Genomic DNA, 25,114 nt, shown 5'->3' on the forward strand with positions numbered 1-25,114 from the left:
CACTAAGAGACCCAAAGGAGGGTACTCACCTGTCCGGCGTCTTCAGGTGCGCGCAGGGTCACCCCTTCGGTCACCTCGCACCTTGGTGGGGCACCGGTATCCTGCCGTAGGGAGCGGGTGTTGGGGGACTGGTGACCGGCGCATGGGAAGCGAAAAACTTCCAGTGCACCCCCAGGGGGAAGCTACGTCTGGTGTGGCAGCCCACGCTGACGGTCCCCCTGATAATCTAGGAAGGAAGAAAAAGAAATAAAACTAAAATAATAAAGAGGTGCATGGCACCTGTATCTACCTCCTACGGACACTAGACTAAAAACTGAGTTAGCCTGGTGTCTGTAGGAGGGGTATAGCCTGCCAGGCGGAGTCACTTCTTTTCCTGTCTAGTGTGGCCTCCTAGTGGCAGTAGCCTATACCCACTGGTGCTGTGTCCCCCAATGACATGCACAAGAAACTATTCTTTTGTGGAGGGTTAGCATCTACACCATCCACTGTGCAGTAATACTGACATATTAACTTTATTCTGATGATGATGATTACAGCAATGACAAAGTTATGTGTGTATATATACACACATAATGCTTGAAAAAGCTCCCAGTGTGGGAGCGAAACGTCGCAAGTTTTGGGTGGAATAAACTTAACGCTTTTTTGACTGTACTTCGAGTGCTGCGGTTGTCTACCTGTTTATATACTACGCACCATTGGTCCCGTGTGCTGACCGCTTGGCACCTACCTTCTTATACATTGAGGAGTGCTGCAGGACTTTCTTATTTTCTATATATATATATATATATATATATATATATATATATATATATATATATAATGTTTTACCACTTTGAAGAAATAAAACTTTTTTATTGCATATTGCTTGTAGCGAGACAAAGATTGCAGGGAGCTGGGGGATTGTTGCTCTGAACACTGTGTCTGACCCTGACTGATGTATCTGTGGCAAGTGAAAAGTGTTTTTTTATAATAACTGGGACACTTTCAATTAGATCTCAATTAAAATTCTGCTTATATCTTATAAAACAGTCTACAGTCAAATTATCAAAGACAACTTTGTAAAGGGGTTGGTCCACAGGACAAGGGATCACTGTCTGATCTAACCGGAGACTCCGGTCCCAGTTCTTAAAGGGAACCTGTCACCCCCCGTGCCGGGGTGACAGGCTCCCGACCCCCTTTAGAGCCCCATATACTCACCTAATCCCGCCGGGTCCCGCTTCTGGATCCCTTCGGGTGACGGAGATCTCAGCCGCTGCAGCCCGGCGCGCGTGCTGAGAGATGAGTCCAACACTCATAGAGAATGACGGAGCGCTGGACTCTCCTGTCATTCTCTATGGGTGTTGGACTCATCTCTCAGCGCGCGCGCCGGGCTGCAGCGGCTGAGATCTCCGTCACCCGACCACCTCCAGAAGCGGGACCCGGCGGGATTAGGTAAGTATATGGGGCTCTAACGGGGGGTCGGGAGCCTGTCACCCCGGCACGGGGGGTGACAGGTTCCCTTTAAGATGGGGGGAAAGTAGTTAGCCCCCCCCTCCCCTCCCCCCATGTGAAGAACATGGACTAGAGTCGCCTGTCACATTGGAGTCGCACTCATGCATGCCCCATTCACTTTCAGCTGACAGAGATTGCAAAGTAAAGCATTTAGCTATCTCCAGCAATTGTCAAAGAGAATGACCTCTGTCTCCCCTCACCTATCTGTATCTGGCCCCTAACTTCTCTGTTATTCATTCCTTTTGAGCAACCGAGAGAGAGCCGAGTAAAGGGCCTATTACACGGGTCGTTAAGAGGAGCAAACGAGCGCTCTCAGCCCTCGTTTGCTCCTCGTTGCCCGCTCGCTGACGCCGCTATTCAACACGGCTGCAATGAGCGGGTGAGTGCGGGAGGGGCAGCGGGGAGCTCCGGGGGGGCTGCTCGGAGGATCGCTGATCGTCCAGGCAGCCCATAGGATACAGCAGCGTCTGCTGCCGATGCTCCTATTCAACGGAGCGACAGCAGCAGATCGCTGCTATATCAGTCGCTTGTTTTTCAACATGTTGAAAAACAAGCGACTGCAACGATCAGCCGACATGAACGATGTCGGCTGATCGTTGCACTCTATTCCACGGGACGATTATCGTCCGTAGCGGCCGATATCGGCCGAATACGGACGATAATCGTTCCGTGGAATAGGGCCTTAAGCCAGAAGAGTGTTTACTCGGCTCTTTCCGGGAGCTCAGTAGGAATAAATAAAGCTGCAGGTCACGTGCCGTACCCATAGCTCTATTTATAATAGAAAAGCCGGGGGCCAGATACGGAGATCGCCGGGGGGTACAGAGGTTGGAATAGGGGAAAGTTTTACTTTTCTTGGACAAACTCTTTAAAAAGCAGTTGAGTCCCATCCACAAATCCTCCTTACCTTCCTCTTAGTAGAATGACGTTCTTGGTCATACTGTAAAATATGTTTGTCTTCCCAGTTTTTTCTTAACTTTGGTCCTTTTGCAGGGGGTGATCCTTTAAACTGACTTTTATATTCCGTATCTGTCTGGACTTTAATGGTCTTAAATGGGGGGACTGTTTGATTTCTATTATGTATCACCTTATAAGGAAATAATAGCAGTCATTTAACATATGAAAACCAGTTTGGCACCCATAAAGAAGAAATCTCTCTATTCTCTCTTCTTAATCTTCTGAAATGGCTCGCCTTATGTATGAATTTTGTTTGTCACACCATTTTATATGAGTTATATGGAATCCTTATATAAAAAAGTATCATCTAAGCCACATTCAAATAAACGATATAGCAGCAATACAACCACAGCACCCAGGCCTTATGTTCAGATCATGTCAGGTACTCCACTAACAAACAGCCATTACTTTCATGCACTACATCTAATAGCCTAACCACATAGAAAAACCACGCTCAGAGGTAGAACTACCACCATAGCAATGGCTACAGGACATGGGCCATTAACTACTTAAGGGTGCCTTCACACCTACCGTATCGCAGTAGAAAATCCGCTGCGGATCCGCAGCAGATCTGCAGCAGATTTAACTAAATGAATGAACACAGCATTAAATACGCACTGTCAAATCCGCTGCGGATCTGCAGCAGATTTGTAAGTGCGGATTTAGTGCTGTGTCCATTCATTTAGCTAAATCCGCTGCGGATCCGCAGCGGATTTTCTACTGCAATACGGTAGGTGTGAAGGCACCCTAAAGGGGTTATCTAGCGCTACAAAAACATGGCCACTTTCTTCCAGAGACAGCCCCACTCTTGTCTCCAGCTTGGGTGGGGTTTTGCTGCTCAGTTTCATTGAAGGGAATGGAGCTTAATTGCAAACCACACCTGAACTGGAGACAAGAGTGGTGTTGTCTCTGACAGAAAAAGGCCATGTTTCTGTAGCACTGGATGACTCTTTTAAGGGCCTTAAATGGGTAGCTCACAAAAAAAAAAACTTTTAAATTACTGGTGCCAGAAAGAGCCAGAGATTTGTAATTTACTTCTATTTAAAAAAAACTCAAGACTTCCAGTACTTATTAGCTGCTGTATGTCCTGCTGGAAGTGGTGTATTCTTTCCAGTCTGACACAGTGCTCTCTGCTGACATCTCTGTCTGAGACATGAACTATGCAGAGCAGTAGCAAATGCCCATAGCAAAACTCTCCTGCTCTTCAGACTGGAAATAATACACCACTTCCTGCAGGACATATAGCAGATGATAAGTTCTAGAAGATTTTTCTTAATAGAAGTAAATTACAAATCTCTTTCCCCAGTTGATTTGAATTTTTTTTTTATCTGAACGACTTCTTTGAGGACCAGGCCAATTTTAATTTTTGAACTTTTGTTTTTTCCTTCTGGCCTTCTAAGAGCCATAGGGCTTTTACTTTTCAACCTACAGGGCAGTTTGGGTGTCATGTTTTGCTCCACAATCTCTAGTTTTTATTGGTATGTATTTTTATATAAAATGGTAAAAGGGGGTAATTTAAACTTTTATTTGGGGAGGGGCTATCTCATATTTTTAAAAACCTTTAATCAATCAATGCATAGCATTGACCAGTGTCATCTGCAATCCTCTCATCAAATCTGCCTGAGCCAGACACTATGGGGGAGATTTATCAAAGGGTGTAAAATTTAGACTGGTGCAAACTGCCCACAGCAACCAATCACAGCTCAGCTTTCCTTTCAGCACTGCCTAAATCTGAGCTGTGATTGGTTGTTGTGGCCAGTTTGCACCAGTCAAAATTTTACACCCTTTGATAAATCTCCCCCTATGAGAAGATCCTGTCACTGACACTTAATATAAAGGGCAGCAGCTCGATCGCAGCTGGTACTCACCCTCTATGAAGCAAGATCAGCGCCTCAGCTAGCTTTTTAGAGCCCACAGACCCTCTCGCATATTGGTATGTCATGGGCCCTTAAGTGACAAGCTGCCATGATGTACCAGTAAGGCATAGGTCCTTAAGGGGTTAAGCAGCCCAAGCCTGCCAGGCCTTGTAATGCTCATGCACTTAATGCTGTGCTTAGCTGTGTATGTTGTTAAGATACAAAGCTGAAAGTTTGGACAGGGAAAAGAAGCATCAGCACTCGGAAACATATTCCAGCACAGAATTCAAATTGATGCATATTATGCTGTGTTTACACGGAACGATTATTGTGCGAATTTGCACAATAACGATCGAATTAGAACGATAATCGTACGTGTAAACGCAGCAAACAATCAAGCGACGAGCGAGAAATTGTTCATTAAGATCTTTAAACATGTTCTCAAATCGTTCACTAAAAATTTGCAGATCGTTCTGTGTAAACAGTCGTTCACCAATTTAACCTATGTGCGAGATAGGCTTAAGCGATCGCAAAACGATTTTTCCGTACGATATATCGCTCCGTCTAAACGCTGTTTGTTATAAAAAAAATCGTTACTTCGAAATCGTTAATCGTACGATCGGGCGAATTATCGCTTTGTGTAAACCCAGCATTAGAAATCACTATCCTGCATAGTGCTGCATTTTTTAATATTCACTGGAGCTACTCAAAGAGGGTTGAGTGGGCTGGAGATACTTGGGATGGGGAAATCAGAGTGCTCCACTTGTATAGTCTACAACTAATCTATAGTGATCTACATTTTACTTTTCATGCAGAACACAGTGCCAGTGAGAGTGGGAGCATGCATATATTGTGGCACTTGTGGGTTCTCACACATTACATAATATTATTCATAATGTTAAATTTTGAATGTGTTTGAACTTGTGTGCCACAATACACGGATGTCCCCTCTTCCCTCCACAGGCTTTGTGTCATGCATACATAGAGATGCATTATACAGTATATGGCTATGTTCACACTAGAAAGAGCTGGAAGAAAGGAAGTTGAAGCCGGCACTCTAGGATGTCTTGGCAGCTAAAACATAACTTTTATTTGTATATTAAAAATTTCTAAGATGCATAGTAGGACCTACACGTTTCGCGCAATGGAGCTTAATCATGGTCCTTGACCATGGACCATGATTAAGCTCCATTGTGCGAAACCCGTAAGTCCTACTATGCATCTTAGACGTTTTTAGGCTATGTTCACACTACATAAAAGTACGGCCGTTGTTGCTGATGGCAACAACGGCCGTACTTTTACCGCGGTGGAACAATGCCTGTTGTTCTATGGGATCCAGGCCGGAGCGTACACACATCGTGTGCACTCTGGCTGGGATCCCATACGCCGCCGCAAACAACTGACATGTCAGTTTTCTGCGGCCGGAATTCAGTGAATTCCGGCCGCAGAAAGACCTGCCAGTTCACACAGTGAAGCGAGCGGCTCCAGCCGCTCGCTTCACTGTGTGCTATGGCAAGATCTGATGCCCGAGATGATCCGGCCAGAGACCGGCCGTTCCGTGACGTTTCCGTGACGGCCGTTCCGTGACGGTTCTCTTACGTAGTGTGAACATAGCCTTAACATACAAATAAAAGTTATGTTTTAGCTGCCAAGACGTCCTGGAGTGCCGGCTTCAACCCCCTTTTTTTCCAGCTCTTTCATGCATTTGGCGTCTGGCCAACGCCCAGAAGCTTGTGCACCCTCCATCCACAATCCTCGTTGTTACTTCTGAGTTTCCACAGATCTTGAGCTGTATCTTCTTTTTTCTTTTTTGACTTTTGTAATATGTTCACACTACATTTAAAATACAGAAAATGTGTCTGCTTTTTCTATTTAGAAAAGACGTCCATTATTGCCGTGATGTCAATACAATGCATCAAAGTCAATAGAATGACGGACGTCCAATGCACACAGTGTATTAAATAATGGAAGTTGTCTGCACAGATGTCAAAATAAAGATCAAGACATCATCGCCCTTTCTCTGTTTTTACTATTCAACTCAATGAACTTTCCAATTAAAGACCCACTCAAAGGGCAATCAGTTCACCTAAACTAGAATAACGTACCAACGGCCATCACTGTCATGACGGGTGGTCAAAGAGCAAGGTAACGGACGACATTTTGAACTCAAAATGACGGACACATTTTTTCTTTTCTAAAATAGAGAAGAAACAATGTAATGTGAACATAGCCTATCTATGTAATGGAACGTCTGCTTAACCCCCTAAATGCCACAGTCAATGTTGACCATGCCACCTAGGTGGTTAAACAGAAGGGGGGATGCATTTAAAGATCTGCTTAACCCTCTTTAATTACACATCGATAAACTAGGATAAATTAGCAATAAAATGTTGGCATTAAGTAAATGCTATAGTTATAACATATGGTAAGAAGGCTGTCTAGTTACCCACTGAATTAAAACCAAAAATTCAATGCATTTATATCAAAGTTTATCATGCATATGTTATATCTTTGCCACTGTATTGTTAACAGTCAAACAAATAAATACGGAAATAAATATGTACCTGTTCCGCAGCAAGCAATGGTGAGTTTTCTGTGGGACTCTTTCTTTCAAACTGCCTTCGATACTCAGATAACCTAAGTGGATGATGTGAAGGTGCGACATTCATACCAGCCTTCTTCTGGAGAACCCTGTGAAACTTTACATAGAACATAACTTTATCAATCTTTATGCTGTCCACTTCTTAAAGTATTTACAAGTAAAATCCATTTCAAAATAAATTCAGAGATCACATACATGGCAGAAATGTTTGTTTAGTAAAGGCTTATACATGGGAGCCATACTTTAGAGGAAGATACAAAATATGATTATGTACATGGGCCCTAAAACAGATACTGGCCCAGATTTATTGATCTGCATAAGGCTATGTTCCCACACAGTATTTTTGCTCAGTATTTTGAGCAGTATTTTGCAACCAAAACCAGGAGTGGACAGAAAACACAGAAAGGTTGCGTGAACATAGCCTTAGTTTGTATTCTGTATAAATGAACTTTGGGCAAACTCTCAGATCTTAAGGGGCAATTCACACGTCCACAAATTTGCTGCAGCGATATTAAGAATTTCCCCGCTGCTGACATGATATTAACAAGTCATGCCGGGCGGGGAACGAAACCACTACATTCCTTCCCTGTCCATAAGGTCCGCAAATTGTGGACGTGTGAATGCCCCCTTACTGCAGCTGCCCTATTTGGGACCACTATAATGCATCTGGTTCACATTTAAGAACAGAGACAATCATATACATCATTGTCAAGATATGCTGATTTTCTCTACTTACACCTTTTGCGTTTTTTGGTTGACTAACATCAACAGACACTGTTTGTCTTTTGCTTCTTTCCATTTCTCTGTTCTTGGGTGCAGTTACATTTGTGGGTTGCTGTACAGGCTCTGCTACAATATCATCAACTGACTGAGTGCCAGGAGCTACAGAGCTGCCATTGTCGGTGACCATCCTAGGTACTGCTGACTGAGATCTAGATTTTCTTGGCAACCTTGGTGCATCGGGTGTGTGTAATTTCCCTTCATCTATGGAATACTTCTTTTCTTCTTGATCCAAGTTTGACCTTTCTGCATTTAAGTCATCCCTTTCTTTCCAATGAAAGGTTTTTGCAATCTGGGGATTATAATATGGAACTCTTCGTTTTGAAGGAAAGTTGGGCTCCCTTGTAATACCTTTAGAAGGAAGGACATATAATATTAAAGTAGACAAATGATTACCAAAGCTCTCTTTGGTTATCCAACATTTGACATATTAAGGAATTAAGTTACTGTACCTAATATAAGAAGTAGAGATAAGCGAACCGAACCGCTACGAACCAGTTTCGTTACAAACTTTGGGAAAAGTTCGGTTCGGGACCGTTTGTTACGAATCTGGTAAAAATAACAAAGGTGATGCAAAATTGTACTTTTGTCACAGAATAGACCAGGATACAAGGGATTATTACTCCTATAATACCTTGTATCCAGGTTTTCTGTGAATATCAAGATGTGTGACGTCACCCCTGTTAGGGTGAGAGCTTAAATTAGTCTCCTCAGATATACCTGGGTGCTGCCTAATCAAAAATGTAATGTGACAGCTGTCTGTGAGTATTAACCAAGACACATGAAAGCAACTTCAATGTTCAAGCTTATCGAATTTATTAAGGTAACATCAGTTCACATCTTTAAAATCAGGTTAAAAAAATAGAAGAACCCCGTTTAGCTGCAACAACAAAAAGTTAAAAAAAAAGTCCAAAAAAAAGTCCCATCCTTGTCTGAGGGTATAAACCCACACACCGTATAAGCAGCGTATTTACTGCTGCGATACGCAGCAAATACGCAGCAAACACGCAGCAAATACGCAGCAGATTAGATCTAAATAACTGAACATAGCATCAAATCTGTACCAACAAATCTGCTGCGTATTTGCTGCGTATTTGTTGCGCACCTGCTGTGTATACGGTGTGTGGGTTTGTATCCTGAGAAACAGAAAAAGTCCAAAAAAAAGTCTCATCACTGTCCCAGAAACAAAAAAAGTCCAAAAAAAAGTCCCATCAGCTGTCCCATTGTCTGTCCCATCACTGCACAGTTGTGTAGAAAAATGTTGGCGACTCATTGGGTATCTTGGTGTCCAAGACCGTGCACCCCAGTGCTGATGTCTGGTCCTTTAATTATGGGCAACGGCAGTACATGTTTGTTCCTGCCCATTGGGTCAACATTCCCCCAGAAGACCACCAGAAAGTTAGCCCATTCTTGCCACTGTCACCTCCCCGGTGTTTTAGGGGGCCAGTTCTGCACAAGTTCTGCCTCCACCAGCTTGCAACCATCCACCACTTTGACTGCAGTCCAACCTGCCCCGGTGTCTTACCAACGATGTCAGGCCTGGCGCTCTCAGGCTGTCATCCATTTTGTGAGCCTGGGTGAACGAAGCCACAGTGGGCAGGAGCTCCTCCGGACCATCAGGTAGGAGATAGTTGACCTTGGCTCAGCCATTCATATAACGAGTGAAGTGTTGTAGCCCTCAAAGGGAGGAACATTGTTTCTGCAGTGCAGCAGGGAGGGCTGCGTCATACACTTTGTATGGCACATGTGATAAACCTCATAATGCACAGGTTTCTTCGAACATGTCATGCCAATTGTTGATCCCTTTTGAGGAAGCGACTCTGTGGGCAGGCATCAAGGACATCATCCCACTCGTCTGTATTCTGGAAAGTGCGGTAACCAACATCATGAGCGAGGAATCTCAGGCCACCACTCCAAGGCTGACCATCCTCCTCCATGAAAACTCTGTTCGCAATCATAGTGGCCTGGGTGCAATCAGGTACTGCCTCCTCCTCCTCCAATAGTCTGTTCCCAATCATACTGGGCTTGGTGCAATCAAGTGGTGCCGCCTCCTCCAATAGTCTCTTTTCAACAATACTGGGCTGTTTGCAATCAAGTGCTACCGCCTCCTCCTCCCCCTCCTCCACACTGGGTCCAATACAGTACTATTACTGCTGCTGGTTCCACTGTCAAATGTCTGTTTTTCACCTACTGGGTCCAAGGAACTTTGTGTCCTATTTCCCGTGTAATCAATTACACCTTGGCTAACTTTTTTTCACTATTTTGCACTTAGATTTTTTACCCTTTTTTATTGTAATAAAAACTGTACTTAAACAAAACTATACCCTATCAGACTCCCACTATTGTAGCTGCAATTATTCAGCCGTTATTGCAAGGTTCGTTTTAGGTTTTCAAAAGTTCGCTCATCCCTAATAAGAATGTACACAGTATTGTACTCAACAGAACGTGGATCATCAATTATAGATAACATCCGAGACACAGCTTTTAGTCCCATAACAAGGTTTTCCAAGAGCCTTTTATAGAGGGCGATTATTACCTTTTGCTGAACACCCAGCGATCAGCAGCTCATTTGCCATCTGATAGTTGAAATTCTTGAAAATCATTGTTAGTCAGGCACCACATATCTCCTGTGTAAACAGGGGATGTCCAGCCAACAGAGATATAAGTGAAGAGCTGCATAGATGATTCAGGGATTTCCTCTAAAATACATGTAAAGCAGCTCTCACATCAGTCTTAAAGCAAATGAACCACTAGGTACATTGCTTTGGGTTTCTTACATGAATAGACCGGCCTGGAGATGCCGGTGCAACAGTCTTTTTTTTTGAACCACCGCCTGGTTCCCACTCACAGCGCCAGTGTATTGCTGAGCACCGGCCCGGCATTAAGCAGTGGAGGCAGGCCTGCTGGCCCCCGGTGTGACAATCTCCCCTTCCCTCTGAGACGGGGCTCCATTGATTCTAATGGAGCCGCTTCACAGAAGGGAGGGGATTTCGTCACACTGGGGCCTGGAAGGCTCACCTCCAGTGCTTCATGCTGGGCAGGTGCTTGGCAATACACTGGCGTAGTGCGTGTGTACAAGGCGGTGGTTCTTAAAAAAGGACTGCGGAACTGGCATTCCTGCCCCGACACTGGTCTATTCATGTAAAAAACCCAAAGCAATGTACCTAATGGCTCATTAGCTTTAAAGGGGTTATCCAGCACTACAAAAACATGGCCACTTTCTTCCAGCAACAGCACCACTCCTGTCTCCAGTTAAGGTGTGGTTTGCAATTAAAAAGGGGTTATCCAGCGCTACAAAAACATGGCCACTTTTCCCCTACTGTTGTCTCCAGTTTGGGTGGGGTTTTGAAACTCAGTTCTATTGAAGTAAATGGAGCTTAATTGCAAACTGCACCTGAACTGGAGACAACAGTAGGGGGAAAAGTGGCCATGTTTTTGTAGCGCTGGATAACCCCTTTAAGCTCCATTCACTTCAATCGAACTGAATTACAGAACCCCACCAAACGGGAGACAGGAGTCGTGTTGTCTCTAGAAGAAAGTGGCCATGTTCTTGTAGCGTTGGATAACCCCTTTAAATGGAAATTCACAAAAGCCACATTTAAAACCATGCCCAAATCAGCACCATAAACAACGCAACAGATTCTGCACTAATTTGAGGTGGTTTTAGACCAAGTGAACCTAATCTTAGGTTATAATCTATAATATATGGTGTTTTTGTTTTTCTCACCAAGTTCATCAGAAGGAAGGCCTGCCCATCGAGAGATTTCAGTATGAGCTCCATCATAGGATTTCCACTTGAAATTTCGGTCATACTCCGATAAACCCTATATTAAAAAGTTAAATCAAATGTTACAAACCCCCATGTCGCATAAATTACATTTTAATCCAAATCTGTAAATAATCTGAAATAATGTGATGTTACTGGGAAAAAAGACCAACAAAAGGCATAAAGCTGTGGTCATATTCTGTATGATATGCATGCTAAATGGTTACACAGATATATTAGGGCCTATTACATGGCACAATGAAGGAAATGAGACAGGAAATGACAGACCCCAGGCCACATAGAAAGATAAAACACATTGTTATCTGCTACACATCCCATGCTTAGACAGAGAGATGTGCGGCCGATAACAATAATTTATATGGCTGCTCAAATGATTTTTTCAGCCGATGGCTTGTTGGCTCTGTTACATGGGCTGATTATTGGGTAAAGAAGCATTCCTAAAAAGGATCCTTCATTGCCGATTGCAGGGATCTGGGGAGTGAATGGCTCAAGCCCCTATTCCACAGGGCGACTATGAGGAGTAAACGAGCGCTATAAGTGCTAGTTTGCTCCTCGTTCCCTGCTCGCTGCCACCACTATTCCACACAGCAGCAGCGATCGGGTGAGTGCGGGAGGGGCTGCGAGGAGCTGCGAAGGGCTGCCCAGGTGATCGCTAGATCGTCCGGGCAGCCCATAGAGGATAGCGGAGGTCTGCTGCCGCCGCCCCTATTCCACGGAGCGATGGCAGCAGATCGCTGCTATATCAGTCGCTTGTTTTTCAACATGTTAAAAAACAAACGACTGCAACGATCGGCCGACATGAACGATGTGTGGGGGTTGTGGGGGTACGCCGGGGCGCACACACACACACACACACAGCCTGCTGCAGCCATAGCACACAAAGTCACACACACACACACACACACAGCCTGCTGCAGCCATAGCATACACACACACAGCCTGCTGCAGCCATAGCATTCACAAACACAGCTACAGCCATAGAAAACTAAAGAAAAACACCACACTGAGGACAAAGGTTACTGCTGCATTACTTATGTCTTCTCCTCCTCTATATTACACAGGATATCTTAATATTACACTGCTGCTCATATACAGTCATCCAGCATCCAGGGAGAGACCAGCACAGATCTCCCTCCACACAATGGACTCTTCCAGCTCAGAAACAAACTGCCAAATAGTGACCTACAACTTTTCCCTGACCACCCTTATGTAATACGGCCAGTGTCCTATTAGAATGTTGCTCATAATATATATTAATAAGCAAAACTTGTAAAATTCATATCAAAACTCAATTCTAAATTGTTCTAAGACTTCTTTTAAAGCTGGAGTCGGTACATTTTTTCCGACTCCTGCCAAAACTAGTTCTGACTCCACAGCCCTTGTGTCAATATCATGCCGACAGCGGGGAAACTCTTTGTATCGCCGAGGCTGTAACTACAGTGCCGCAGCGATTCAAAGAGTTTGCCCGCTGCTGGCATGATATTGACACATCATGCTGGGCGGGAAAGGAATCCATTACTTACCTTCCCTGTCCGTAACGTCCGCAAAACTGTAGACATGTGTATGTAGCCTAAGTGATTATATTCCATGACTGAGTTTTCCACTTTGGTTGAAATTTACCAAACTGTACAAAAGAAACTGGTGTAAGCTGTGCACAGCAGCCAATGACAGCTTAGCTTTCATTTTACCAGCACTAAAGCTGAGCTATGATTGGTTTTTGTGGTCAGTTTACACCGGCTTCTATTTTACACAGTTTGTTAACCCCTTAAGGTCAAAGCCTATTTTCGTTTTTGCGCTTTTGCTTATTCCATTTTAAGTTTAAAAGTCCATAGCGCTTGCATTTTTTCACCTAGAGACGTATATGAGCGCTTATTTTTTGCGAAACCAATTGTACTTTGCAATGACAGGCATTATTTTTCCATAACATATGCTGCGAAACCCGGAAAAAAATCATTTGCGCTGTCAAATTGAAAAAAAACCGAATTTGTTTTGATTTCGGGGAGTTTTGCATTTACGTCGTCCGTCCTATGGTAAAACTGACTTGTTATGCATGTTCCTCAAGTCGTTACGATTACTATGATATATAACATGTATAACTTATATTGTATCGGATGGCCTGTAAAAAATTCAAACCATTGTTAACAAATATACGTTCCTTAAAATCGCTCCATTCCCAGGCTTATAGCGCTTTTATCCTTTGGTCTATGGGGCTGTGTGAGGTGTCAGTTTTTGCGCCATGATGTGTTCTTTCTATCGGTACCTTGATTGCGCATATACGACTTTTTGATTGTTTTTTATTAAATTTTTTCTGGATTTGATGCGACCAAAAATGCGCAATTTTGCACTTTGGAATTTTTTTGCGCTGACGCCGTTTACCGTGCGAGATCAGGAATGTGATTAATTAATAGTTCGGGCGATTACGCGCGCGGCGATACTAAATATGTTTATTTATTTATTTATTAATTTATATTTATAAAATGGGAAAAGGGGGGTGATTTGGACTTTTATTAGGGGAGGGGATTTTTTATTAATAAAAACACTTTTTTACTTTTTTTTTTACTGTAATTAGAAGCCCCCCTGGGGGACTTGTATATAGACAGCACTGATCTCTCATAGAGATCAATGCTGTGTATATACACAGCAAAGATCGATTAGATCGGTCATAGATTACTATGGCCTGCTGCAGGCCATAGCAATCTATTGCCGAGCCGGGATCAGCGTCATTCCGACACTGAGGCCCGGCACGGGCAGAAGAACGGATCTCCCCCCCGCGATTGCATCGCGGGGGGGAGATCCGACCCACTAGACACCCCGAGCGGCACCATGACGTATCAGATACGTCATGGGTCGCTAAGGGGTTAAAGGTGTACTCCGGCGAAAATCTTTTTCTTTCAAATCAACTGGTTTCAGAAAGTTATATAGATTAGTATTTTACTTCTATTTAAAAATCTCATGTTATCCAGTACTGCTGTAAGTCCTGCAGGAAGTGGTGTATTCTTTTCAGTCTGACACAGTGCTCTCTGCTGACACCTCTGTCCATGACAGGAACTGTCCAGAGCAGAAGCAAATGCCCATAGAAAACCTCTACCGAATGTTATTCCTGTTGTAACTATACTGTTGGCACTAAAGTCAGTGCTTATAGATTTTCTCTTTTGTAATTTGTTCTTAAAAAACATTGAACCAGAAAACCTCTCCTACTCTGGACAGTTCCTGGGACAGAGCTGTCAGCAGAGAGCACTGTATCAGGCTGAATACAGCAGCTGATAAGTACGGGAAGACTGTAGATTTTTTAAACAGAAGTAAATGACAAATCTATATAACTTTCTGAAACCAGCTGATTTGAAGGAAAAAGATTTTCGCCGGAGTGTCCCTTTAAATTTAGGCCTGCGTGTTTTTACACACATGTGCACCATCTGACCTGTCATATTCTGTTATCTGTAAATATGTCATAAAGTGCAGCCTTGTAGGGGAGGTATACATAGGGGACAACTTCTGGTGTATACTTCTAACAAGGGAAAAAGCAAGATGTGAGAGGTGAGATCTCTTTTCTGTCAACATTTATGGCATATCCTGTGATTATGCGATAAATCTGCCCTGTGTGTACAGTGCCCTCCTTCAGCATACGCACCACCACTATAGTGCACTGGGTGCATCCTTCCTATAGGCACAGCTGCCTCTGTCCATGGTATGGTATCCTCCCTGTGGTTCTGCAGTCACCTATACACTATATATTGTATGTAAGATGTCACTATATAGGTGTACACCTTCTTTCCCTCCTATCCCACCATCTTACAGCTGACAGCAGCAATCATACTTTCACTTACTCATTTCCGCACCTGCTACACAGTGTACACAGCTAACTACGAGTAATACCGCACAAAGCTAGCAGACAGTAGAGTCAGGCAGTGTGAACATGTCCCACCCGGCAGCACCTTAAATCTGACCGGCATCTCCGCAGCCCCGTAGTCTCCTCAGCGCTGGAACCGCCGCCCGTCGTGTCACAGACCTGTAAACACAACACGTTACCTAGGTAAAGGCCACTCCGCGTCCAGCTCTCAGCGCGCCTGCGCACTGCTAACAGCCCTGGGAGTGGCGGCACCAATCACAGGGCGTCTTCCGGCGTCCCCGTGCCTTGGGATTATAGTGGTGTGTGGTGGCGGCTGCTGCTGGTAACGGCTGTGTACCCGGGGACGCGTCTGCTGACTGGGGGATTGTAGTGAGAGTGCGCTGGTAAACAGTGATCTCTAGAGAGAGTAACTGCAGTCACGCTATCAGCACTTTACAAAACTGGAGTCACGCTATCAGCACTAGGAATTGCAGTGCTCTTATATACCATATATTACGGTAATAGCCAGGACTAGTTAGTTCCAGGCTTCAGAATGTACCAGGAAGATCATAGGGTAACATCTACATGTAAGACTAAATAAAGAATGTCAACTCTTAACCCCTTCAGATCCATTCACCCACTGTTAACCCCTTCACATCCACTACAATCTAATTCATATACTGTTAACCCCTTCAGCTCCGGGAATATTTTTTTTTTTCTAACTATATGTAAAACAATCCTAAAATTTTAAAGTGCTGCAGAATCTGTTGGTGCTATATAAATAAAAAATTATTATTATTATTTACTATTATTATTATTATTATTTTTATTAACACCTATAAGAAAATAAATGTATTTTGCTTCATTCCTGCACGTATAACCGCCTTAGAGTAGCTGCCAGTTTGCAGTGAAATTTGCTGTGAATCCTTGTACTGTGAAGGTCAATCGGGTTCCGGTTCTTGTGATGCATTAAATTTCCCCACATATTATTTAACACCTGAAAACCCGGCTCATTTTAATTTATTTCTCTCATTTGTCTTACATATAGAAGAATCATTGTTACTGTACGGATTCGGAGTAATGTGATGGTAAAGTGTCTATTTGGGGCTATATGTCGCATTTTTGAAGTACAATAAAATCACAAAATCAAATTGTTATCCAATCACACTACCATATCCTAGAAGAGCGCTTACTCTCATACAGATTCTGTGATTTTCAGACATTTTTACTGTAGGGATTTGGAGTAATGTGATGGTAAAGTGTCTATTTGGGGCTATATGTTGCACACTTTGAAGTCCAATAAAATCACAAAATCAAATTGTTATCCAATCTCGTTACCATATCCTGGAAGAGCGCTTACTCTCGTACAGGTTCTGAGATTTTCAGACATTTTTACTGTACGGATTCGGAGTAATGTGATGTCAAAATGTCTATTTGGGGCTATATGTCACATTTTGAAGTCCAATAAAATCACATAATAAAATTGTTATCCAATCACACTACCATATCCTAGAAGAGCGCTTACTCTCGTACAGGTTCTGTGATTTTCAGACACTTTTACTGTAGGGATTCGGAGTAATGTGATAGTAAAGTGTCTATTTGGGGCTATATGTAGCACTATTTGAAGTCCAATAAAATCACAAAATCAAATTGTTATCCAATCACACTACCATATCCTAGAAGAGCGCTTACTCTCGTACAGGTTCTGTGATTTTCAGACATTTTTACTGTACGGATTTGGAGTAATGTGATGGTAAAGTGTCTATTTGGGGCTATATGTCTCACATTTTGAAGTCCAATAAAATCACGAAATCAAATTGTTATCCAATCTCGTTACCATATCCTAGTAGAGCGCTTACTCTCGTACAGGTTCTGTGATTTTCAGACATTTTTACTGTACGGATTTGGAGTAATGTGATGGTAAAGTGTCTATTTGGGGCTATATGTCTCACATTTTGAAGTCCAATAAAATCACGAAATCAAATTGTTATCCAATCTCGCTACCATATCCTAGAAGAGCGCTTACTCTCGTACAGGTTCTGTGATTTTCAGACATTTTTACTGTACGGATTCGGAGTAATGTGATGGTAAAGTGTCTATTTGGGGCTATATGTCGCATATTTTGAAGTCCAATAAAATCACGAAATCAAATTGTTATCCAATCTCGCTACCATATCCTAGAAGAGCGCTTACTCTCGTACAGGTTCTGAGATTTTCAGACATTTTTACTGTACGGATTCGGAGTAATGTGATGGTAAAGTGTCTATTTGGGGCTATATGTCGCATATTTTGAAGTCCAATAAAATCACGAAATCAAATTGTTATCCAATCTCGCTACCATATCCTAGAAGAGCGCTTACTCTCGTACAGGTTCTGTGATTTTCAGACATTTTTACTGTACGGATTCGGAGTAATGTGATGGTAAAATGTCTATTTGGGGCTATATGTCACATTTTGAAGTCCAATAAAATCACGAAATAAAATTGTTATCCAATCACACTACCATATCCTAGAAGAGCGCTTACTGTCGTACAGGATCTGAGATTTTCAGACATTTTTACTGTACGGATTCGGAGTAATGTGATGGTAAAGTGTCTATTTGGGGCTATATGTAGCACTATTTGAAGTCCAATAAAATCACGAAATAAAATTGTTATCCAATCACACTACCATATCCTAGAAGAGCGCTTACTGTCGTACAGGATCTGTGATTTTCAGACATTTTTACTGTACGGATTCGGAGTAATGTGATGGTAAAGTGTCTATTTGGGGCTATATGTAGCACTATTTGAAGTCCAATAAAATCACAAAATCAAATTGTTATCCAATCATACTACCATATCCTAGAAGAGCGCTTACTCTCGTACAGGTTCTGTGATTTTCAGACATTTTTACTGTACGGATTCGGAGTAATGTGATGGTAAAGTGTCTATTTGGGGCTATATGTCGCACTATTTGAAGTCCAATAAAATCACGAAATCAAATTGTTATCCAATCACACTACCATATCCTAGAAGAGCACTTACTGTCGTATAGGATCTGTGATTTTCAGACATTTTTACTGTACGGATTCGGAGTAATGTGATGGTAAAGTGTCTATTTGGGGCTATATGTAGCACTATTTGAAGTCCAATAAAATCACGAAATCAAATTGTTATCCAATCTCGCTACCATATCCTAGAAGAGCGCTTACTCTCGTACAGGTTCTGTGATTTTCAGACATTTTTACTGTACGGATTCGGAGTAATGTGATGGTAAAGTGTCTATTTGGGGCTATATGTCGCACTATTTGAAGTCCAATAAAATCACGAAATCAAATTGTTATCCAATCTCGTTACCATATCCTAGAAGAGCGCTTACTCTCGTACAGGTTCTGAGATTTTCAGACATTTTTACTGTACGGATTCGGAGTAATGTGATGTCAAAATGTCTATTTGGGGCTATATGTCACATTTTGAAGTCCAATAAAATCACATAATAAAATTGTTATCCAATCACACTACCATATCCTAGAAGAGCGCTTACTCTCGTACAGGTTCTGTGATTTTCAGACATTTTTACTGTACGGATTCGGAGTAATGTGATGGTAAAGTGTCTATTTGGGGCTATATATCGCTAACTTTGAAGTCCAATAAAATCACAAAATCTAATTGTTATCCAATTACACTACCATATCCTAGAAGATCGCTTACTCTCATACAGATTCTGTGATTTTCAGACATTTTTACTGTAGGGATTTGGAGTAATGTGATGGTAAAGTGTCTATTTGGGGGCTATACACCTGATAATTTGAAGTCCAATAAAATTACGAAATCAAATAGTTCTCCATATTGTTCTTGTTGGACGCTCTTGGTAGACGACTTCCAATCCCAGGAGGGACCAGCTTCATGGCTGATGGAAGATAACCATTAAGAGACTTTTTTCAGGACTGTTCTTCTATTCTAGTTTAATAAGTCTTTGTTCCTTTTAGGTTTAGGTTTGGGACTGGCCGGAGAATGAGGACCCTTGATGTGGCTTGCGAGCTTACGATATTTCTTGCCTATTTTTTTTCTTCTAGTTTTCAACGGTAAAAGATATCTACTTATACCTCATTGAAGATTGGACATCGAGCCATCAAGGAGCCCCACTAGACTAAAGCTGCTTTCACATGCTGCAGATTTTAGGCAGATTTTCTGCAGCAGATTGTCTGTTGCCAAACCAAAGTCAACCTGAAGTTTCAAATCTGCTGTAGAAAATCTGCATCAAATCCGCAGTGTGTGAAAGCACCCTTACTATTCTACCCCATTGCATTATAGGGCCATGCAGCTGCCACTGACTGACAGCTACTTACCGCCCTAGCGGTCTTGTCTCTGCCACCTAATAAAGAGTGCTGAGGGGCCTGTGTGAGCTGCTGGTGCCTGCTGATGCCCCTCCCCTGTGCCGACTTCTATGCTTTTATAGAAGAAGTCTGGCTAAAACATTTTTGTATTGTTATTGTATTGTCACCCAAAAGTTATACAAATCCCCAATATACACCTATTACGGGAAATGCTTAGAAAGGCTTTTTTCTCTGCACTTACTACTGCATCAGGGCTTCACTTCCTGAATAACAAGGTGAGGTCACTTCCTGGATAATATGGTGATGTCACGACCCGACTCCCAGAGCTGTGCGGGTTGTGGCTGCCGGAGAGGATTGGAAGTAGTCTACCAAGAGCGTCCAACAACAAGAACAATATGCAGAACTATTTGATTTCGTAATTTTATTGGACTTCAAATTATCAGGTGTATAGCCCCAAATAGACATTTTACCATCACATTACTCCAAATCCGTACAGTAAAAATGTCTGAACATCACAGAACCTGTACGAGAGTAAGCGCTCTTCTAGGATATGGTAGTGTGATTGGATAACAATTTTATTTCGTGATTTTATTGGACTTCAAAATGTGACATATAGCCCCAAATAGACATTTTACCATCACATTACTCCGAATCCGTACAGTAAAAATGTCTGAAAATCTCAGAACCTGTACGAGAGTAAGCGCTCTTCTAGGATATGGTAGCGAGATTGGATAACAATTTGATTTCGTGATTTTATTGGACTTCAAATAGTGCGACATATAGCCCCATATAGACATTTTAGCATCACATTACTCTGAATCCGTACAGTAAAAATGTCTGAAAATCACAGAACCTGTACAAGAGTAAGCGCTCTTCTAGCATATGGTAGCGAAATTGGATAACAATTTGATTTCATGATTTTATTGGACTTCAAAATATGAGACATATAGCCCCAAATAGACACTTTACCATCACATTACTCCGAATCCGTACAGTAAAAATGTCTGAAAATCACAGAACCTGTACGAAAGTAAGCGCTCTTCTAGGATATGGTAACGAAATTGGATAACAATTTGATTTCATGATTTTATTGGACTTCAAAATATGCGATATATAGCCCCAAATAGACACTTTACCATCACATTACTCCGAATCCGTACAGTAAAAATGTCTGAAAATCACAGAACCTGTACGAGAGTAAGCGCTCTTCTAGGATATGGTAGCGAGATTGGATAACAATTTGATTTCGTGATTTTATTGGACTTCAAAATGTGAGACATATAGCCCCAAATAGACACTTTACCATCACATTACTCCAAATCCGTACAGTAAAAATGTCTGAAAATCACAGAACCTGTACGAGAGTAAGCGCTCTTTTAGGATATGGTAGTCTGATTGGATAACAATTAGATTTTGTGATTTTATTGGACTTCAAAATGTGTGACATATAGCCCCAAATAGACACTTTACCATCACATTACTCCGAATCCCTACAGTAAAAATGTCTAAAAATCACAGAACCTGTACGAGAGTAAGCGCTCTTCTAGGATATGGTAGCGAGATTGGATAACAATTTGATTTTGTGATTTTATTGGACTTCAAATAGTGCGACATATAGCCCCAAATAGACACTTTACCATCACATTACTCCGAATCTGTACAGTAAAAATGTCTGAAAATCACAGAACCTGTACGAGAGTAAGCGCTCTTTTAGGATATGGTAGTGTGATTGGATAACAATTTGATTTCGTGATTTTATTGGACTTCAAAATGTGCGACATATAGCCCCAAATAGACACTTTACCATCACATTACTACAAATCCCTACAGTAAAAATGTCTGAAAATCACAGAACCAGTACGATAGTAAGCGCTCTTCTAGGATATGGTAACGAGATTGGATAACAATTTGATTTCGTGATTTTATTGGACTTCAAAATGTGTGACATATAGCCCCAAATAGACACTTTACCATCACATTACTCCAAATCCGTACAGTAAAAATGTCTGAACATCACAGAACCTGTATGAGAGTAAGCGCTCTTCTAAGATATGGTAGTGTGATTGGGTAACAATTTGATTTCGTGATTTTATTGGACTTTTAATAGTGCGACATATAACCCCAAATAGACACTTTACCATCACATTACTCCGAATCCGTACAGTAAAAATGTCTGAAAATCACAGAACCTGTATGAGAGTAAGCGCTCTTCTAAGATATGGTAGTGTGATTGGGTAACAATTTGATTTCGTGATTTTATTGGACTTCAAATAGTGCGACATATAGCCCCAAATAGACACTTTACCATCACATTACTCCAAATCCCTACAGTAAAAATGATTTTTCTATATCTAAGACAAATAAGAGAAATAAATTAAAATGAGCCTGGTTTTCAGGTGTTAAAAATTACATATAGTTAGAAAAAAATAAAATATTTCTGGAGCTGAAGGGGTTAACAGTATATGAATTAAACTGTGGTGGATGTGAAGGGGTTAAAAGTGGATGAATTGAAGTGTTGTGGATCTAAAGGGGTTAACAGTGGATGAATTAGATTGTAGTGGATGTGAAGGGGTTAACAGTGGGGGAATTGAACAGTAGTGGATGTGAAGGGGTTAACAGTGGGTGAATGGACCTGAATGGGTTAAGAGTTGACATTCTTTAGTTAGTCTCACATGTAGGTGTCACCCTATGATCTTCCTGGCACATTCTGGAGCCTGGAACTAACTAGTCCTGGCTATTACCGTAACACATGGTATATAGGAGCACTGTAATTCCTAGTGCTGATAGTGTGACTCCATTTCAGTGAAGTGCTGATAGCGTGACTGCAGTAGAGAGTAATAGGAGACCAGCAGGCGGCGGCGGCATTGTACAGCCGGGCCTGTGCACAGCCTAGAGGATGAGGACACTTGTGACACGTATTTCCTTGTGCTCAGATGCAGCAGAGCTTCATAGACCTGAGGTTGTTGGGCGCTAGTCCCTTGTATGTAGTACTTGTGGCTTTCCATAAAACTTCTGGTTACAAGTGTCCTCCCTGTGGCTTCATCATAGACGATGACATGGTGGACTGGCGGTGTTATACTACACTGTGGTTGGCGCCTTTATTTTGTGCAGGTGATGATAGGCCACAGCTTTTATATAAGCACTAGAAAATGTACCCGGCGCTGCCCGAGTATAAAGTGTCAGTGTGTTAATTAGATTTGTTCTAAGGTGCCCAGGAGGCCAAGCTAAAGGTATTGTTTCATCTGAGTTAATCAGTGGAATTAGTGTATACCTGTAGTGTATAGTTGGAGGGGTTCTGTATACCCACAATGTATAGTTTTTAGGGGTCTTGCATATCTGTAGTGCATAGTTGGGGGGGGCTGTATACCTGTAGTGTGTAGTTGGGGGGGGGGGCTGTATACCTGTAGTGTATAGTTGAGGGAAGTCCTGTATGCCTGCAGTGTACAGTTGGTGAAGGTCCTGTATACCTGTACTGTATAGTTCGGGGGTCCTGTACACCTGTAGTATATAGTTGGTGCTGTATACCTGTAATGTATAGTTGGTGGAGGTCTTGTATACCTGTAGTTTATAGTTTGAGGGTCCTGGATACCTGTAGTGTATAATTGGTGGAGGTCTTGTATACCTGTAGTATATAGTTCGGGGGTCCTGTATACCTGTAGTGCATAGTTTGAGGGTCCTGTATAACTGTAGTATAGAGTTGGTGGAGGTCCTGTACACCTGTAGTGTATAGTTTTGGGGTCCTGTATACCTGTAGTGTATAGTTTGCGGTCCTATATACCTGTAGTATATAGTTGGTGGAGTTCCTGTATACCTGTAGTGTATAGCTTTGGGGCCTTGTATACCTGTAGTATAGAGTTGGTGGGGGTGCTGTATACCTGTATTATATAGTTGATGGAGGTCCTGTATATTTGTAGTGTATAGTTTTGGGTTCCGGTAAACCTGTAGTGTATAGTTTGGGGTCCTGTATACCTGTAGTATATAGTTGGTGGAGTTCCTGTATGCCTGTAGTGTATAGTTTTAGGGTCCTGTATACCTGTAGTATATAGTTGGTGGAGGTCCTGTATACCTGAAGTGTATATAGTTGGTGGAGGTCCTGTATACCTGTAGTGTAACGTTTGGGGTCCTGTATACCTGTAGTATATAGTTGGTGGAGGTCCCGTGCACCTGTAGTGTATAGTTTTGGGGTCCTGTATACCTGAAGGGTCGTATTTACCATTAGGCACCTATGGTCTGGTGCGTAGGGTAGCACCTTGCAGAGGGGCAGTACCCTCACGTTCACGCGGTATTGGTCAGGTCTGGTATAGTGGTGTTATCCAGTCACAGTATGGCGGTATTGGTCAGGTCTGGTATGGCAGTGTTATCCAGTCACAGTATGGTGGTATTGGTCAGGTCTGGTGTGGCAGTGTTATCCAGTCACAGTATGGCGGTATTGGTCAGGTCTGGTATGACAGTGTTATCCAGTCACAGTATGGCGGTATTGGTCAGGTCTGGTGTGGCAGTGTTATCCAGTCACAGTATGGCGGTATTGGTCAGGTCTGGTATGACAGTGTTATCCAGTCACAGTATGGCGGTATTGGTCATGTGTGGTATGACAGTGTTATCCAGTCACAGTATGGCGGTATTGGTCAGGCTTGGTGTGGCGGTGTTAAATGTGACGTGTGGAGCTATTACCTACCTATCCTGATGCTAATTGGTGAGTGAGGATGGGGCGTCTTCAGGTTTAGTGCTTAGGGCAGCAGCAGCTGGTAATGCTGCCCTGTATACATGTACTGTATAGATGGAATAGGGGTTCCTGTATACATGTACTATATAGATGGAGTAGGGGGCCCTGTATACATGTACTGTATAGATGGAATAGGGGGCCCTGTGCACATGTACTGTATAGATGGAGTAGGGGGCCCTGTATATACATGTACTGTATAGATCGAGTAGGGGGTCCTGTATACATGTACTGTATAGATGGAGTAGGGGGCCCTGTATACATGTACTGTATAGATGGAGTAGGGGGCCCTGTATACATGTACTGTATAGGTGGAGTAGGGGGTCTACCAGTTATTTCTGTGGATCTGGTGTGAAGCAGCTTCCCTAGCAACCATTCAGATTCCAGCCGTTTACTGCTGGAGACATGCAGCTAATTATATCACCTGTTTGCAGTGTGGAGATTTTCCCATTCATCTCTATGGGGCGCCGCTCCTCCCCCTCCCCTCCTGTACCTCTGGCGAGGACAGGATCTTTGCAATAACCTTCCCGGGCACCCAATGTATCCGTGGGCCAAATTTGGGGTCAAACTGTTTAGGCGTTTGGAAGTCTATACGGGATAGACAGACTGACTTTTATTTTTATTATATAGATTTCCTAGGCTGGCTTCACACTGCCAGAAATGTTTGGAAAACCACCATGGTGGTTTTTTTTCAAAGACACCAGGGGTCCAATGCTAGCTGGAAATGCCTTATGGCGTTTTTTTTTTTTTTTAAAGTGACTGTACCACCAGGCCCAGGCT

The 25,114-nt window shown here is 42.5% G+C and overlaps 1 protein-coding gene across 3 annotated transcripts in view; it reads right to left on the reverse strand.

Moving 5' to 3' along the window:
- The window catches only part of MDM1 (Mdm1 nuclear protein), a 54,836-nt gene extending 39,283 nt beyond the window's left edge, over window positions 1–15,553 (reverse strand). For 2 of the 3 annotated variants that reach the window (XM_069974909.1, XM_069974892.1), the window contains exons 1-5: window positions 15,403–15,552; window positions 11,411–11,507; window positions 7,640–8,034; window positions 6,866–7,000; window positions 2,396–2,575 (exon numbers count right to left, since the gene is read on the reverse strand). In XM_069974909.1, the coding sequence (XP_069831010.1) occupies window positions 2,396–2,575; window positions 6,866–7,000; window positions 7,640–8,034; window positions 11,411–11,507; window positions 15,403–15,420 (825 nt within the window). In that variant the 5' untranslated portion in view covers window positions 15,421–15,552. Of the gene's footprint in view, window positions 1–2,395; window positions 2,576–6,865; window positions 7,001–7,639; window positions 8,035–11,410; window positions 11,508–15,402 lie in introns of all 3 variants that reach the window. The other variant, XM_069974900.1, reaches the window with a different exon arrangement.
- Window positions 15,554–25,114: the final 9,561 nt, after the last annotated feature.

This window comes from Dendropsophus ebraccatus, chromosome 1 (assembly GCF_027789765.1).
Source record: "Dendropsophus ebraccatus isolate aDenEbr1 chromosome 1, aDenEbr1.pat, whole genome shotgun sequence".
Classification (NCBI taxonomy): Eukaryota; Metazoa; Chordata; class Amphibia; order Anura; family Hylidae; genus Dendropsophus; species Dendropsophus ebraccatus.